Source organism: Trichosurus vulpecula, chromosome 4 (genome assembly GCF_011100635.1).
Source record: "Trichosurus vulpecula isolate mTriVul1 chromosome 4, mTriVul1.pri, whole genome shotgun sequence".
NCBI lineage: Eukaryota > Metazoa > Chordata > Mammalia > Diprotodontia > Phalangeridae > Trichosurus > Trichosurus vulpecula.
Window position 1 is genome coordinate 289,752,140 of NC_050576.1, and position 18,239 is coordinate 289,770,378.

Below are 18,239 nucleotides of genomic sequence, written 5' to 3' on the forward strand. Positions count from 1 at the left end.
TATATATACTAACTTGCCCAGGGTAATATAACTAGTAAGTGTCTGAGGGAATATTCAAATTCAGATCTTCCCGATTTCAAGTCCAGTCCTTATCCAACCCATTAACCACTAAGTCTTGTGGAAGAAAGATAAAGTCCAGTCCATTGTCTACAGAGAGCTTACAGTGTTATTAATCCTAAATATTTTAGAACAACAAAAACAACTGTAAAGCCAAAAAGATAACTGTGCTAGGGAAATAAAAAGGAGAATTAGTGTAAAATGATATCTCAATCTAAAGTTGTCTTCCTACCTTACCTTGCTTTTGGGAAATCATATACATCATAAGGACCCTCGAGCAACAGCGGCTTCTTGTGTTTTGTTACCATGTCTTTCTTGGTTTTAAATTTACATTTTTCTTTCTTGAAAACCATTAGTAAATGGCCAAATATCATGCTTCTGTTTTCAGAGAATAATATTACCAGATAGTCACCTCTTCTTTCTTTTGCTTTAGTATAGCCTGACACTGTTTTCTACTGTTTTTAAAAATCTATGAAGTTCTATCTTGGTCCTTTCTCATACTTTTTCTAGTCTCATCCTTACCATTAAGGTGCCAACATCTTCTGGTACCCAGAACCATTCCATAAAGCACTAGGGACTTGAGATCTCTATTGTCCTTGGGGCATGGAGGCCCCTGGAACACATTTAAGGAAATACTTAGGGGTGTCAACAATCACACACATAAGAGATAATGAAATAAGTACTCAATGATTATATATTACAGCATTATTTTAAGTTAGTTGTCTACATTCTCAAACTGTTTTCCCTTTCTTAGATAGGAAATAAGGAAAGCTGTAGTTGACTCTAAAACTTAATTTAAAATCCTCCCCTGGCAACATTCTGGTATATTTTTCTCATTCTGCCATTACAGCTTTACATTTGTCATCAAACTGCATGTTGTGCCTACCCATTTCCTGAAAATTGGTTGTATGTGCATGGCATTTTATAAAAATATTGAAATGAAGGCTTTTTTTGGAGTGTGAAAATGAAAGCCCTTATCACAGTCCTTATGTGTTATTTTATGTCTTTCTTCTAACTGACTGAATTTATGATTTACAAAAGTCATGCTTTTCCATGTGGTTAATTTCATGCATGCCTCTGCTCTCTGCTCAGTCTTCTCTCCTTACATCAAAGTCTTTGTATTCTGGTCGGTAGAACTCCCCTGATTGCTGCAGGAGTCATTGGTGGACTCTTCATCCTCGTGATTGTTGGCCTGACATTTGCTGTGTATGTTCGTCGAAAGAGCATCAAAAAGAAGAGAGCATTGAGAAGATTCCTAGAGACAGAGGTGAGATTTCACTCTCAATTGACAATAACATGCATTTAGTTGTAGGCTTTGAGACTAAGATCTTCTTCCACAGACCCTACAGATCATTGTGCTTTGTAGCCCTCTGACTGTGCTTATGTAATATTCTTTCTTATTGTAATAGTTATCAGTAGTGTTGTCTAAGAAACATAAGATCATAGACGTAGAGTAGAAATGAAACCCTGTGACCATCAAGGCCAACTGCTTCATTTTATAAAGGAGAGATCTAAGGTAGACAAGGGCTAAGTGACTTGCATAAAATGTCACAGGCAGAAAGAGGGATAGGCAGGATATGAACCTTGATCTTCTTTCCTCAGAGCCAGTATACTTTCTTCCTTATAGTGGTCTTCCAAAACATAGCATAATGACCTGCACATAGTAGATGTTTGGTAAGTCGCTAGTGATGGAATTATGATCATATTTTATTTTGACAGTTAAGATGAAACTCCCTTTCTTAAACCCAGTATGATGAGGCCAGTTAAAATTCCATTCAATACTCAATGTATGTTTAGATTTTGCAACTTGAAATTCAGTGTCTTAAACCAGTTACTAAATGAACCTTGAAGATAATTATGTAAAATCAATAACTGAAGATGCAATGTAAGTAGAACAAGCAGTCAAGGTCCATTCCAGTCCCAGGAGGGTAGATAGTAGAGGCCAATTATCCTGCTCTAGAAGCCAGTGAATAGAGGAAGATAAACAGAGTCTGTTGTTACAGAAACATGTGGCGAATGATTTCTATCAATAACGTATAAATTTTATACTGTGGCTTTAAGGTATTTCAGGGAAGATAGTGCTGGGGAAAAAAAAAGATGAGAAAAGGTAGAAATCTGACTCAAAAATCAAAGAAGAAAACAATGCCCTTCTCTTATTTTTAAGTACTATGTAAATTATCACATATATGAATAGTATTTAGTATTTTGATGAAACAAATTTGATAGCAAAATAAATCTAGTATATGTGGATGATGTGCTCATCCATAAATGATAAGCAAAACACATTTGTGAGTGTAGTCAGTCATTTTCATGCAGATAAACTAAGTTTTTCTAGTTTTGCTCTTTTCCACCTTAGTTCTCCTTTATAAATATTTTCAGATAAAGGAGCTCACTCTGATTAAAGCAAAATCATACTTAATATAATGCTCTGCAATTCTTCTTTTTGCTTCCTTTCCTCCTACCCTAAGCCTGAGAACCTCAGAAGGTCCTCCTGCCTCAAGCTTCACATTCTTTAATATCCTATGCCCTTCATCTTGAGAAGATATGTTTCTACCTATTCTTTCCTACCCTGTGGTATTGAACAGCTTGAGATAGAAAACACCCTGAGACTAAGGGTGGCCCAGACAGTTCAGTCAACAAGTATTTACTAAGTCCCCACTCTGTGATGAATGCTAGTAGGGGAGAGAGAAATTTAGCTAAGATATAGCTCATACCCTCATGAGGCTTAAGTATAGTAGTGCAATAAATTAGATAGATACACAAATATTAACAAAACAAAATAATCCATAGTCTCTGTACATACCTGGTGCTTTAATAATCATATAACTTGAAGTGAGGGAAGTACATTAGTAGATAAAGATCAGGTTTGGGATAAAGACAATAAACGGTTTTTTGGATATGTTGAATTAAAGAAATTAGTAAAAGACCCTGATAGATTTACCTCATAGCCAACTGGTTAGGTAGATCTGGAGCTTGGGGGTGAAGACAGGGCTGGGAATAAGAATTTGTGAGTAATTGTGATCATACCTCAAAAGAAAGGATGTGGGTATAGATGAAAATGGGTTAGGAGAACCCAGCTATGGAAAGTGGAAAGAATACAACAGGGGTGGAAGAATGAACTCTGCATCACTGGCTTCTCAGTGTTTTGGGACAGAAACATAGAGACTGATGAGTAGGAACAGAGCCAGCTGGAGGAGAGCGCAAGGTATTCATCAGTGGCTAGTTTTAGATTCTAGAGAGAAGCCTAGTGGTACATGCTCTTCTACCCACTGCCAATATTTGGGGAGAGATTTCTGTTTAATGACTGATATCAGAGAAAGTCGATCTGTTGGAGAGAAGATAAACCATAAAGGTACTGAGTCCTAAAAGAGAGAGAGAGAGAGAGGATAAGAGGCAAAGGAGAAAATAACTCACTTACCTACCAATAAAATAAACGATTAAATCTCTTTCCCTTAACTCTATGGAATTACGAAATAGTAGACCTGAAAAGAGACTTATGTATCATTTAGTTCAACTCTCTCATTTTATAGATTAGGAAAATGACTTGACCAATGACACACAGACAGTGAACAATCTGAAAAGGCAACTCAGGTCCCTTAACTTCCAAAGATTGTCTCCTCACTACGTCACCTTACCTTCTTGGCACATGATAAATACTCTATTTGACTCTTATGATTACACTATTTGGGTCAACCTACTTCTTTTCCTGTAATTCTCTTGATTCTTAGTAAATGTGGGAATTGGGAGTTATGCCAGACTTTTCCCAACCTGTATACATACCTTCTACATTTGGATACCCAGGCAGTGAAGAGGGCAAGTTAGAATGACCACTAGAATGATCTATGTATGATGTGGCTTCTTCGTCAAACTTTCCTAAGCTGGGTACACCATAGCCTAGCCACAGAGGGTCAGAATTAGCTTTTTAATTTGACTCAATTCATCATTTGTTAAACCTTACTCTACAAAACAAAATGTGTTAGGTTCTGGGGACAGAAAAGTAAAAAGGAAAGTCTTTGTCCCTGGAGAGCTTACATTCAAATAATGTATATACATATAATTATATTCAAAGTACATACTTATATTGTGACAATGGGGGAACTGAGGGAAAGATAAAAGGAGAGAGAAAAAAGAGAGGAAAGGAGAGGGAAAAGGGAGGAGAGAAGGAGATGGAGAGGAGAGGAGAGAAAGGAGGAGCAAGAGGGAGAGGTGATAAAAGAGAGAGAGACAGACAGAGAGAAGGAGACAGAGAGACAGAGAGAGAAAGGAGGAATAAGGAGTAAGAGAAGAGAGGGGGAGGGAGAGAAAGATGGAGGGGAGAAAGAAGGTAAGAGAGAGGGAGAGAAGAAAGAGAGAGAAGGAGAAAAGAGAGCGGAGGAGGAAGGGAAGGGGAACAAGAGACGGAGACAAAGAGAGAACAAGTGGAAGGGGTGGAGGAAGAGAAGAAAATAAAAGATGAGTGTTTTAATAAAAGATTCATGGAAGAAATTAAAGATTCTAGCAAGGCATAGTGTGGCTGTAGACCTATCACACAAACCAAAAGTCCATTCTGTTGTTTTCATAATTCTCCTAGCAGAGCTGCATGAAACGCAATGGCACAGAATATATTATTTGTGGAATTAAAAAATTTGAACACATGCTGACATGTGATGCTACTCTGTTTGTATACTCTATTGCCACCATTTCCAGATTATATCCCCTGATGTAGCCATCTTGAAAGAGAGAGACAGACAGAGTCAGAGACAAAGACAGAGACAGAAAGAGACACACAGAGAGACAGAGATGGAGGGAGGGGGGATGCATGTTTGTTGCTTTCCTCTCCTCTTTCAGTTAGTGTGCTGTAGCCGTCTCCACCGTCTACTCCAGCAGAGACCACTTTCTCTACCATCATAGTTCTTTCAGCTGTTGGATTATACACTTGACAGTCTGACCATCTCTTTCTTGTGTATTCTCGTCTCCCCACCCCCACAGAGATGTTACCTGAGACCCAGTCTAGGTGCTGCTGCCACTTTCTTGTAGATAGGTAGTAGCAGCCCAGATTAGCTGGCTTTCACCTCTAAGGGGTACTGAGCACTAAGATTTTAAACAGGTGGAGAAAGAGGTGACCAAAGGCACCAAAGACCAACTTTGCCTACTCCACAATTTTGCCTAGGGCCTCCCAGTTTACCTTCAACTGTGCTCAGACATATAAAAATTCCATGCAGAGTTATTTTAGTCCTCCTTGGCCATGCACTTCGGCAGCTTAGCTGGCATGCTGGAGGCGAGGAGATACCTTCTTCGTGATCAGCTCCGGGCAGTCAGTGAGCCGATTCCCTACAGAGAAGCAGCCTGGTGATAAATGACAGGCCTGACTAGCAGGAGGTTTAAGGCCCCAGTTAAGTAGGTAGCTAAGAAAAACAAGGTGCTCGCTCTCTCTCTCTCTCTCTCTCTCTCTCTCTCTCTCTCTCTCTCTCTCTCTCAAGTCACATGCAGGCTTTCAGATGTCAAAAAAGAAGACTAGCTATTACAGGAAAGTTAAGCAGCTAAAGGATTGTATGAGAGAATTATTTTCTTGTGTACTCTGATGATCATCCTTCTTAAAGGGTGCTTTATATAGCCAAAAGTCTTGTGGCTTTTAACAAGAAGATTCTTCGTATGTAAAAAGTTATGTATATTTTCCAGTGAATAATTTCATGTTTGGAATTAATTACTGTAACAAAAAGTCATAAGGAAGCTAAATACTTTTATTTACCAATAAAAAAGATGTGGGTGTTTATGTGATTAGAGGGGACGTTTACAGGCTGAGTTTAAGGCCAGAACTAAGTAGCTGAGTAAGAACAGAAAGTATCTCTCTAAGGCCACGTTCTAATTTGCAGATTCTAAAAAAGGGGAAGGGCATATAGACTATTAATAATTAATATGTGACATATGAGTTTAATCATTATTAGGATAGGGATTGGACCTGTGATTTCAATAATATAAGGAACTCCCAAGGGGGCAGGGGTGTGTGTGAAACTGCCTCTACCAGTGCAGGGTGGTGCACTGTCTGCAATTTCTAGTAGTAGAGAGCTGTCTAGAGTACTGAAGAGCCCAATGACTTGCCCAGGTTGGAGGCCACACCTAAACTCCAGTTTTCTTGGCTCAGAGGCTAGCTCTCTACCTACTGTCCTCTCTCTCTGGCTGGCTCTCTTAATCATTAAATAATGATATAATTAATAATAATTAGCATGTAGTATTAATTAGCTTGGTTAAGTTCCACTAGATTAAATATAGAAACCATGTGGCATTTTAAATATCATGGTATATGTTCTATCTCCAGCACATACTGGCTGTGTGACCTTGGGTAAGTCCTTAAACTTCTCAGTGCTCTAAGTATCTCTAGGACTATAAATTGCAAAGAAAGAATTGACCTGCATTAATACTGGAAATTTCTTTACCCAAGAATCCCCTATTCCAATAAAATCACAGGTCTATTCCCCATCACTTTATAATGGCATACATAGTTATTTAATAATGATTCATTATGTGCAACATCTACTCTTTTGATCTCAGAAAATAAAAATCGGACTCATGAATCACCATTACCCCTGTTGGAACTATACTTACAGGGCATAGAGACTTCCCTAGAAGGAGCTGTTGATTTCATGGCAGACTTTATGACTTGTTGCTAACTTGTAAATGAACTTCCAGAAGGTGCCTTATTTTCCCCTGGAAACTCTTTGACTCCTTGTTGTTAGACCTTGTTCCTTGCTGTTAGACACATCTTTAACAGATCAAAAATGGATCATAAAGCTACGTAGATGTGGTTTCTACTGGATCTTGCTTCTTTTAAAAATATACTTTAATGATTTTTTCCCTGACCTGTCTTATCTCATTTATTCATAGAACTGTTAAGTGAGCATCAAAAAAGACAAATGAAACAAGATCCAACAGCTCATCAAGAGACATCAGTGTCGCCATGCATTTCCATTATAATATTTAAGTACTTGTCCTTGGGTAAATCTCATTATAGCTCTGAGCCCCAGCATCCTCTTCTGTAAAATAGGAATAATAATATTTGCCTTTTCTACCCCACCACAAGCTCATTATGAGAATTGAATTTGATAATATGTGTGAAAGTATTTGGCAAATTGTATAGCAACAGAGAAGGGAAGCTATTACTGGATGGAGAATAGAAGATCTGACATGTTATGCTGCACTTTATGGTTATAAAGCATTTTATATACATTATCTCTTCATATGCATTATGTTATATATGTATATATATTATCTTCATACATTTAGCTATTCATGTATTTATACATATATTCATATACATTACGTATTTATCTTTTTCAGGGGAGCCTCATGAATATAGGTAATCCCTCCTAAAGGATAGATAATAACCTATCTATATTTGGTTGTCTTAGCCACATACCAAGGTATTCATAAGACATATATCTAGAGCTGCATGGGCAGCTAGTCAAATCACTTCATTTTACTGATGAATATTCTGAGATATAGAGAATTTAAGTTACTTAGTTAAGAATCATACCCATAGAAAGTAGCAGAGATGGGTTTTGGATCCCAGTCATCTGACATGGTTAGGTAATTCAAATCCTTAAACTAGTTAAGTTTTAAAATTACCCTTTTTTATTAAAATTCTTAAGAAAGAAAATCAGATGTATGATCAAGGAGTATATTGATAAAAGCTAAGAATAGTATAGCTTGACATTAAGTGAAAAAGAAAACAACAACCTACTAATGATATCCGAGCAGTTCCTGCATGATAAGAAGGCCCACTCCAAATAAAGGGGGCTCTTTCTCTTAAAAGATCTGTTCTTTTACTATTAACAAAAGGTTAAGGTGACTCGTTCTGATTTTGTTGCTTCAAGTGTCTTGAATTCAGTCTTATACCACTGAGTTACTTGTATTTTCTGGAAATATTTTCACAGCTGAAATGTACAAATGAAACTGAAAATGATCAGAGAAGCTAAATTCTTCGATTTGTTTAAATGAAATTACTAGTGTGTGTAAGTCAGATATTTATCTTTTTAGAGAGATTTTTATCTCTTGCTATATATATATTATATATACACATACATATACATATATACATTTTATATGTATATGTGTGTGCATATGTATATATATGTACATACATATACATATATGCACACACACACACATACCTTTAAAATCTGCATCTACATTTAGCTTCAGAATTTTGACTGGAATGTCTATAGACTGGCAAATCAGCAATTTTTACTTTCTATTATTGCTGACGTTCAAATAATTTTGAAAAAATAACTGTTGCATAGTGCTTTAGAGTTTACAAAGCACTTTGTATACCTTATCTCATCCATCACAATTGAGGTCTCAGTGAGAGGTGCAAAGGAACCTGGCTACATGATGGTATCATTTACTGGAATGATTAGGAGGGAAGATGAACCCTGCAGGGGGAAATTACCATATCAAACTGTTTTAGCAGCAGCTCAAGATTAGGGGTAAAGCTTCTGATTATACATTTTCTCTACAAAGTGATTCCCAGCTATTGATAGACATACCTACACACAGGAGCCTGCCCGCCAAATGAAGTAGACCGTGATGTTCACAGAAGCATGATAATAGTACCCATGCTGGAAAGGCACAATACACTTAGCCTTGTAAACAGACACTTTGAAATATGGTGGTGGTTTCAAAGCAATTGGGAAGGAGTAACCCTTAATTATTTTCCTTACACAGAAATAGGACAAGCTATTTGTCTGTATTTAAAGTATAGTCCCTTTCATTTAACTTTTAAAGAAACATTGCTATTTCCTTTGCCTGCCCTTTCTCTCATGCTTTTCCAGTGGACAAGATGGAGAGCTGTGAACTGGGTAATAGTCTACAGTAAGCAGACTTAGACCTGGTTAATGATTAAATCTAAGGAGTGCTTACTAATGGTCCTGTGTGTATTTGAAGTGGGGCCGAGGTGTGTTTGGCAATTTGCTCTTTAAAATCCTTTTCTCACTGAATTGTATAAAAGTTTCAGAGGAACACTTATCATATTTGAAGCTGATACAAATCTGAAGAGGAGAGTGAAGTCATTATCAAAAGAACCAAAAAGACTAGTGGAATCTAATAAGACAAAACTTTGGGATCAATGTAAAATCTTATTCTCAAGGGTCTGGGAGAGCTAGCTTTTACTGTTTCTCTAGAACCTACTGGTAAATTTTCAGTGAGAGCTTCTACACCTCAGAAATCAGGGGGAAAAAAAACTAAAAATCAGGGCATGGTTTACTACTCTGTCAACTGTCTAGACTTAAGTAAGAGGAAAAAAAGCAGTAATACAAATTAATTTTAAAACTGTCTTGTATGCAAACACACCTCTAATAGCTGGTTGTTAAATGTTTTCCAACATACCCCTGCTTATTGGAATTCCCAAGTGCAACATATGAGAGGTGTAGTTGAAGAGTAGTTTCCCTGAAAAAGATCTGACAACTGCAGTGAATGATAAGCTTGATAGGAGTCAATATTTTGATAGGGCAGCTCAAAAACCTAATGCAAATTAAAGGGTAGTAAGAGAGGTGCAATGTCCAGGATTAAGGGGGTGCTGGTCTCATTTCATGCTCTGATCTGTTCAGACTACATTAGAGTGTTTTGTTCTGTTCTATGGGACATATTTTAGGAAGGATGTTGATAAGTTGGAAAATATCAGAAAGAAGGAAACCAAGATGGTGAAGGCCTTCTGGTTAGTGTCATAGGAGAATTAAAGGAACTCAGGAAGTTGAACCTGAAGGCAGGAAGACTTGGTGGGAACATAATAGTCATCCCCAAGTATTTGTCACTCTACTTGATGGAAAATCATGTAAAATTAATGAATTAATTAATAATAACTAGCTAGAATTAATATAGTGCTTTACATTCTGTAAAACCCTGTCCTATGTATTATCTCATTTGATCCTCACAATCCTCTGACAGAGATGCTTTGCTCATTTTACATATGAGGAAAATGAGGCCTAGAGAATTTAAATGACTTTAGTCACAGAACTAGGAAGTAACTGAGGCAGGATTCAAAGAGGGATTTGATTTATACCATTTATTCCCATATGGCATAACAAGAAGTAATGGATAGAGGTTACAGAGAGGTAAATTTAGAACTAATGTATGGAAAAATTTGCTAAAATTTTTCCTTCCAAATTATAGCCACCTGGGCTATCTCATTTGCTCTCCTCTTTATAGATCTTCATTAAAAGGCTGACTAATACATCTCCTGGGTGTGTTGTAATGTGGATTCTTCTAACTCTGAGATTATGTATCTTATAGAACCTATTAAATTAATATATCATCTTATCTCTGTTACACACAAGAAATAGCATATATGTGATCTCTCTTACTGATACACACACTGTCTCATTAAATCCACATTTTCCATCCTAATTTCAGTCAGTTGTCCCACTAACTCCACCTACCCAAGTTATCTTCTTGGTACTTAGTTTATCATACCTTTCAACCATAATGATCATTACCCTCATTTAAACCTTTCCCTATTCTGTAATTCTGCTACCGGTTTTTGTTACGTTTAGAATGCCCTTCCTCCTCTCTGCCTACACCTTAGCCTTCACTCCCTTGAAGACAAAGCAGTGATATACTGGTATATGTTTAACAACCAGTTCTCCAGGTGAAAAAAATGCACCCATGACACACTATTAAATTTAATCATTATGAGCATCTTTTTCAACCATTTTTTAAAAGTCTAGACAATCAAGAAAACCATAGGTTCAGCCCTAAATTGTAGTTTGCTGATTTTCTAAGTGTCTATTTCCATACTCAACATTTAGCAATTGGCTAATTCCAGCTGATTTTAGCACACTCATGATTGAGCTTCATAATAACCTCTCCCAAAAAACTTTCTATGACTAAAACTTCACTCTACACTTTGTGATTAGCTCACTCTTGTATTTCTCAAGCTTTCTGTATGCTTTAAGAGTAAAATCATAATTTTGATCTCAAAATGACCTTTATGAGTTTTTTTTTTTTTTTTTCCTTTATTTATTTTTAGTTTACCACACACGGTTCTACATAGTTTTGAGTTCCAGTTTTTCTCCCCTCCCTCCCCCCTCCCTCCCCAAGACGGCATGAAGTCTCATATAACTGTCATGTATAACTTCGCATTGAATTAATTTATGCTGTAGTCAAGTCGTGGAGAAGAATTTTGACCAATGGAATGAATCATGAGAAAGAAGAAACAGAACCAAAAAAAAAAAAAACAAAAAAAAATCCCAAAACCAAAAACAAAAGAGAAGCAGAAAAGGCGAGCATGTAGTGTGCCTCAGTCTGTATTCAAACTTCGCAGTTCTTTCCCTGAATGAAGATAGCATTCTCCATCGTGAGTCCCCTGGAGTTGTCCTTGCCCCTTTAGGTTGCTGAGAGAAGCGCAGTATGTCAGGGTTGGTCCTCACGGAATCCACATATCTGTGGCTGTGCACAACGTTCTCCTGGCTCTGCTCCGCTCACTCAGCATTATGTCGTGTAGGTTTTTCCAGGTTGTTATGAAGTCTGCATCATCCCCATTTCTTATGGCACAATAGTATTCCATCACCTTCATATACCACAGCTTGTTCAGCCATTCCCCAATTGATGGGCATCCCTTTGCTTTCCAATTCTTGGCTACCACAAAGAGAGCTGCTATAAATATTCTTGTACATATGGGTCCTTTTCCCGCTTGTGTGATTTCTTTGGGATACAACCCTAGAAGTGGTATTACTGGGTCAAAGGGTATGAACATTTCTATAGCCCTTTGGGCGTAGTTCCACACCGCCCTCCAAAATGGCTGGATCAGCTCGCAACTCCACCAGCAATGCAACAATGTTCCAATTTCCCCACATCCTTTCCAGCATTTATCATTCTCCTGATTTGTTATTTTAGCCAATCTGACAGGAGAGATGTGGTATCTAAAAGTTGTTTTGATTTGCATTTCTCTAATCAGCAGCGATCCAGAGCATTTTTCCATATGCCTGTAGATAGCTTTAATTTCTTCCTCTGAAAACTGCCTGTTCATATCCTTTGACCATTTCTCAATTGGGGAATGGCTTGTATTCCTATATATTTGGCTTAGCTCCCTGTATATTTTAGAAATGAGGCCTTTATCAGAGATACTAGTTGCAAAGATTTTCTCCCAATTTTCTGCTTCCCTCCTAATTCTTGTTGCATTGGCTTTTTTTGTACAAAAACATTTCAATTTGACATAATCAAAATTATCCATTTTGCATTTTGTAATGCTCTCTATCTCTTGTTGGGTCATGAATTCTTTACTTTTCCACAAATCTGATAAGTAAACTATTCCTTGCTTTCCCAAATTACTTAGAGTATCAACTTTTACTCCTAAATCATGAACCCATTTTGACTTTATTTTGGTATATGGTGTAAGATATTGGTCTATGCCCAGTTTTTGCCCTACCATTTTCCAATTTTCCCAACAGTTTTTGTGAAATAGTGAATTATTAGCCCAGAAACTGGCTTCTTTGGGTTTATCAAAGAGTAGATTGCTAAACTTGTTGATTTCACCTACTTGTGTACCTATCCTATTCCACTGATCCACACCCCTGTTTCTTAACCAGTACCAGGCATTTTTGATGACTGCTGCTGTGTAGTACAGTTTAATATCTGGTGTGGCTAAACCACCATCCCTAGCATGTCTTTTCATTAATATCCTAGATACTCTAGACCTCTTGTTTTTCCAAATGAATTTTGTTATTATTTTGTCCAGCTCAGTAAAAAAAAAATTTGGTAGTTCGATTGGTATGGCACTGAATAGATAGATTAATTTAGGTAGAATTGTCATTTTTATTATATTAGCTCGGCCTAACCATGAGCAACTGATATTTCTCCATTTATTTAGATCTGATTTTATTCGCGTGAAGAGTGTTTCATAGTTATGTTCATATAGGCCCTGGGTTTGTCTTGGCAAGTAGACTCCCAAATATTTTATAGTGCCTTCAGTAACTACATTACTACATTAGCTTTTATTTGTCTATATTCTCTAGTTATGCTTATCTTAATTCTGTAGTTAGATTAAAAACCAATGGAAGGTAATTTTTTTTAATCATAGGTACCTGTAATAGACAAAATTTGACCACCATAGTCTGGTAGACCCAGGTGTGAGATCTGAATAAAATGAGATGGTCATAGTCCACCTAATAGTTAACCAGATATTTTCTTAGACATAGCAGAAGACCTTCATAGAAGAAGAATAATGTTCCTTGAAGATACATTTGGTTTAACTGAGTAAAGCTTTCCTGAGTTGTCCATGGTCTTGGTGCTTGTTATCCATCTGAAGCCTACAGAAAGAACTCTAGATCCTAGTGCTACGAGTTTTTTTGGTACTCACGAAAGATAGGTCTGTGCCCATGTTGAACCGAGAAGCACTGTTAGTGATCCTAGTCTTACTCCCATAACCTAATGAAATCTCAAAAACAGTTTAATTACTTTTTAAGGGAAAAAAATAGTCCAATTCCCCTGGGTTGGGGCCCCAGGATATTGCTCCCACTGGAGCAAAATAGTATATAGTTTAATTCAAGATATGGATAGAATTAATGATTATTTGGAATGATTAATATTATATACCTAGTATTCACATGTATTTCTTAATTATTTCATTTCATGATTCCTCAAAAAGTTCATGTTATTTAAATTAGAGAATATCATTGGCATGACCAAATATACATACACCTTTGATGTAGTGGTTAAAGTCACATGCATATATTTTGTTTAGCAAAAAATATATGTCCATACACAGTGCTATAATAGAATGAAATGTGAGATGTGCAAATTTAGAGACATCTCTACTCCAAATGTCCATATGATCTCTTTGTGCCCAACATGTGGTAGAGCCTTCCAAGCTTATGTTTGTCTGAGAAGCCACAGTTGTAGACAGGGTACCTTGACCCTGACATAGCAATACTATTTTGGTCCTCTTCCATCATGAAGAACAACCAAGCAACCAACCAATCATGGCAGAATGAGCTCTGACCTGGGTGTTCATTCATATTTAGGCATTTGCTAATCACATGATCTAGAACAAGTCATTCTTCCTCTCTGAGAAAGAGCTTCTTTCTTTGTAAAATGGGGATAATAGTCATTGCCTATCTCATGGGGTTGCTGTGAGAGTCAGATGGCAAAGTCTTTTGTAAATCTGGCCACAGACACTTACTAGCAGTATGACCCTAGACAAGTCACTTAACCCTGTTTACCTCTGTTTCCTCATCTGTACTATGAACTGGAGAAGGAAATGGCAAACCATTCCATTATCTTTGCCTCCACATGGGGTCATGAAGAGTTAGACATGACTGAAAACAACTGAATAGCAACAACAAAATAGAATATATATATATATATATATATATATATATATATATATATATAATTATTGGAATCATTTGATAATAAACAGATTATTTAATTCCCTTTGTTTTGCAGTTGGTAGAACCCTTAACCCCAAGTGGCACAGCACCCAACCAGGCCCAACTTCGGATCCTAAAAGAAACTGAGCTCAAAAGAGTGAAGGTACTTGGGTCTGGAGCATTTGGAACTGTATATAAGGTAAGTCAAATAATTTTGAAAAAAACAAAAACAAAAAAAAGAAAAAAATTTTAAAAAATAATTTTGAAGAATGAAATATTGAGGGGGAAGGTGGCTCTGGAATTTTGCTAGCCTGCTGAATATGTAACAGAATCATAATTAACTCTCTTTTGCCCTTGATGCTATCTGTATGATCCTGGGCAAGTTAACCTCTTAGCTGCAATTTCCCCATCTATAAAATGGGGATAATACTAGCATCTAGCATTGTTATGAGGATCAAAAAAGATTACATATGAAAGTGCTTTTCAAAGCTAAAAATAGTTATCACAAACCCATTTTTATTAATGTCAATACTATTATGTTCAAAGAGAACTGAATCTAATGCATAAACATACACTCATTTCTTTTTTTCTATGATATAACATTAAAGTAACTGACAAATGCAATCTACCTATTCCTGGGAGCTCATTTAACTGCTCAGGGCCCCCAGACAACTCTCTAAGACTAAGCTGCAGTATCATTTTATTTGAATGGATATGAGTAATTTCCTCTGAAGGAGATCCTTAAACAGTTAAAATAATGAGTCAAAACTGCTTAAAAAAACCCAAAAAAATAGATATTGAACTTGAGAGATGTAAATGGGTTAATAACTCAAGATTTGAAAGAAATTTTTTGTAATGAGAAAACAAAACCTATTGGTAAAACTTTAAATAAAAATGGCAGGATGAGGCAGACCCCTCCCCACCAAAAAAATGAAGTGTGAAGTACAGGTTTCCTGTTGGTATCTACCCCTCCCCCGTCCCCCCTAATCCCCGCCATAGGCAGCATTGAACTGTCCTTTTCCATCCTTTCGTGCTTCCACCTTCATCCAAGAGGCCTTGGCATCCTTAGTTTAGAAGCCACCAAACCCCATCATTCTACTAAATATTGAGTACTTCTACTGAGCCCTGTACCACACTCATGTACTTGACCTAATATCTCTAGAAGGCTAATGGAATTCTTGAAGTTATACAGAATCTTGCATTTTTAGAACACCTTTATTAAAAGAGACGTGTCACATCACTTTTTCCATGTTCAATCAATCAAGTGACAAAAATTTGTAAATATCTGCCTACCAGGTAATGTTCTAAGTGAATGGGAATACAAAGATGAAATGACTCCAAACCTCAAAGAGCTAAAATTTTTGGATTGTAACTCTTTATACTGATTTTATTTCAGGACAGCAACGTTTGGAATACACACCTATTTTTCCCTCTAAAATGTGACAAAAAAGTAATGAATTATTTAGTTGCACAGTCAAAATATAAGAATCCTTTAATGTCAGGGATATTTGTAATATTCTTGAAGAGAACAAAATCACTTAATATGTTTCCTAAAGTACTTATATGCCCAGAGAATGGTTTTCCCATTTGTTTCAATATTATACAATAAAAACCCTAGAGATGCAGCATCTAATTTTATATTCTTAAAAGGTTACATATATACTAGCTTTACTAGTGTGCATGGTAAAAATACATCAAATAAATTCTTTCAATTATAAAACTAAAGGATCTCAAATGCCAGTCAAAATGGAAACCATTTATCCTTGATATTTCCTGTTGAACTTTCAGTCAATGTAGTCTTGGACTCTAAAGCAAAAGATTTAGAATCCCATTAAGCTGATCTAACTATGATGTTTTATTGATAATATATAAACTGATCTAGCGGGGAAATGATATTGAGGATGCATAGCTGATGACCATCTCTCTGTCACCCAAATCTCATTACTGCTTCTGGTTCTAAGAGATAAACAGCACATGTAATATTTCCAGGCAACCAGTGCTCCCTGCACCTCTGCAGGCCGATGTGAAGTGACCCCAGCTGTTTAAGACTAAGAATTTTATGAGAGGGAGCCTCATGTAATATAAATGAAACAACTTAGAATAAGCATACCATAGCCACCAATCATACTTCGGATATCAAAGGTGAAAGACAGGGATTGGTAGAATTCTTTTGATGTCAGGTGCTCATCGGCTATTTTAGATGTTTCTGCCTCTATGACGGGGATCAGACTATAGTAACTTTGATCTTGGATTTAACTGTCCATCTTTTGTCCTATATATGCATATAGATGTATTATATATGTATATAGATATCATATAACTATAATATAATTATTATATAGAATAAATTCAACTATTACGTTATATATACGTATATGATCTTATGATCATAATGTCTCAAATCATAATGATTTCTATACCCCCTAGGAAGTGAGGCATTTCTTTTTTGACAAAGAAGCTGAGACTTAGAGAATGTGGCTATATAGGAAAAAACACCATGGGGAATTGAAAAATGAAGCAGTGAATTTCACTGAGACTGACTGTCAGTCTGGATAATTTGCACCCTGCACCCCCCCCCCAAAAAAAACTTGCCCATCAATAAGAGGATCCTTTTCCACTTGAATTATCTGGATAATTGCTTCAATTCTCTACTTCACTAGACAGAGCCTTACAGAGCCACAGAGCAAGTTAGTAGAAAGCTGGAATTAGAACCAGTAGCCCTTGAGTTTCTAGTCTGTTGCTTATCACCTCAGCCATGCTGACTCTTTCGAATATATTGAAACTTGACATGTTTTGCAAAATTTAATGCAAATTAGGGAATATGTGTGACTGGGAAGAAGGGTGATATGGACATATGTCAGAATTTGAATGTATGACTATGCCTTCTTGTTTTAAAAAAAACCCTATCTTGGATGGATCTCATTGCCCAATTGCTAGTATGTTATTTATAGGCTCTCAGTCACAATCGCAAAGTTAAGTTTTATAGAAAAACATGGATATGTAATGGCTGTAAACTGGATATTAACTAATGTACACAGCAGGGAAGAATAATTAGCAGTTAGGGAATTCATTAATTATGGTCTTATTTACATTTGTTATCAAAGACCATAATTTGTTTATTTAAGTGATGTTGTGATACCATAGACATTCTTTATTCCACATCCCCTTATTTCCCTCCCCACCCCCCATAGACAAGCCACAAGACAAGGCTTGGCTCGTTGGTCCCTTTACTACTGATTTTTCACTGCTAACACCTCCTCTCTTGGCCTTAGTTCCTTGACACACAGTTTTGCATATGGAAGAAAAGGCAGAGATTTTTTATTTCTGTCTTCTACTCCTTCCTCAAAATAGCATTCAATCCTCCTTTATAATTTTCAAGCACCACAATGGATCATTATAGGGGTTTTAATAAATAACAAAAAAAGAAAGTCTTTTTAATTTTTTAACAGGTAATCCAAAGGTTACTTGCAATTATACAGGGAATAAGGCCCTCATTAATCCTGGTTTCCCCTTCTTGCTGTAATTTGCCTTTTATTTTGACCCCCTAGTTCTTTTTTTTAAGCTTGGTTCAATTTTATCTAAGTTGGTTCATGGATCAGACTCTTGAGTTCTTCACTGAGACTGACTTTTTCAAGGTTCTTAAGCGGTAAAGTCTTAGAATCTGTTTCCAATTATGGTGTCTAATGTAAAAGTTCAAGGTTTGAGGCAGTTACTCTGTCACTCTATGGCACCCCCAACAAGGCCTTGCTGAGGCTGTATCCCTGGAATGATAATGAATAGTAAGCTCCCTTTCTCTCACTCTCCCTGGATATGACCTATGACAATTGTTTCCTTACTTGTGGC

The 18,239-nt window shown here is 36.6% G+C and overlaps 1 protein-coding gene across 1 annotated transcript in view; it reads left to right on the forward strand.

Moving 5' to 3' along the window:
• LOC118847131 (receptor tyrosine-protein kinase erbB-4) overlaps positions 1-18,239 on the forward strand; it is a 275,926-nt gene that overhangs the window by 202,823 nt on the left and 54,864 nt on the right. Inside the window, exons 15-16 of the mRNA XM_036755723.1 lie at positions 1,192-1,324; positions 14,473-14,595. Of these exons, the coding sequence (XP_036611618.1) occupies positions 1,192-1,324; positions 14,473-14,595 (256 nt within the window). The remainder of the gene's footprint in view (positions 1-1,191; positions 1,325-14,472; positions 14,596-18,239) is intronic.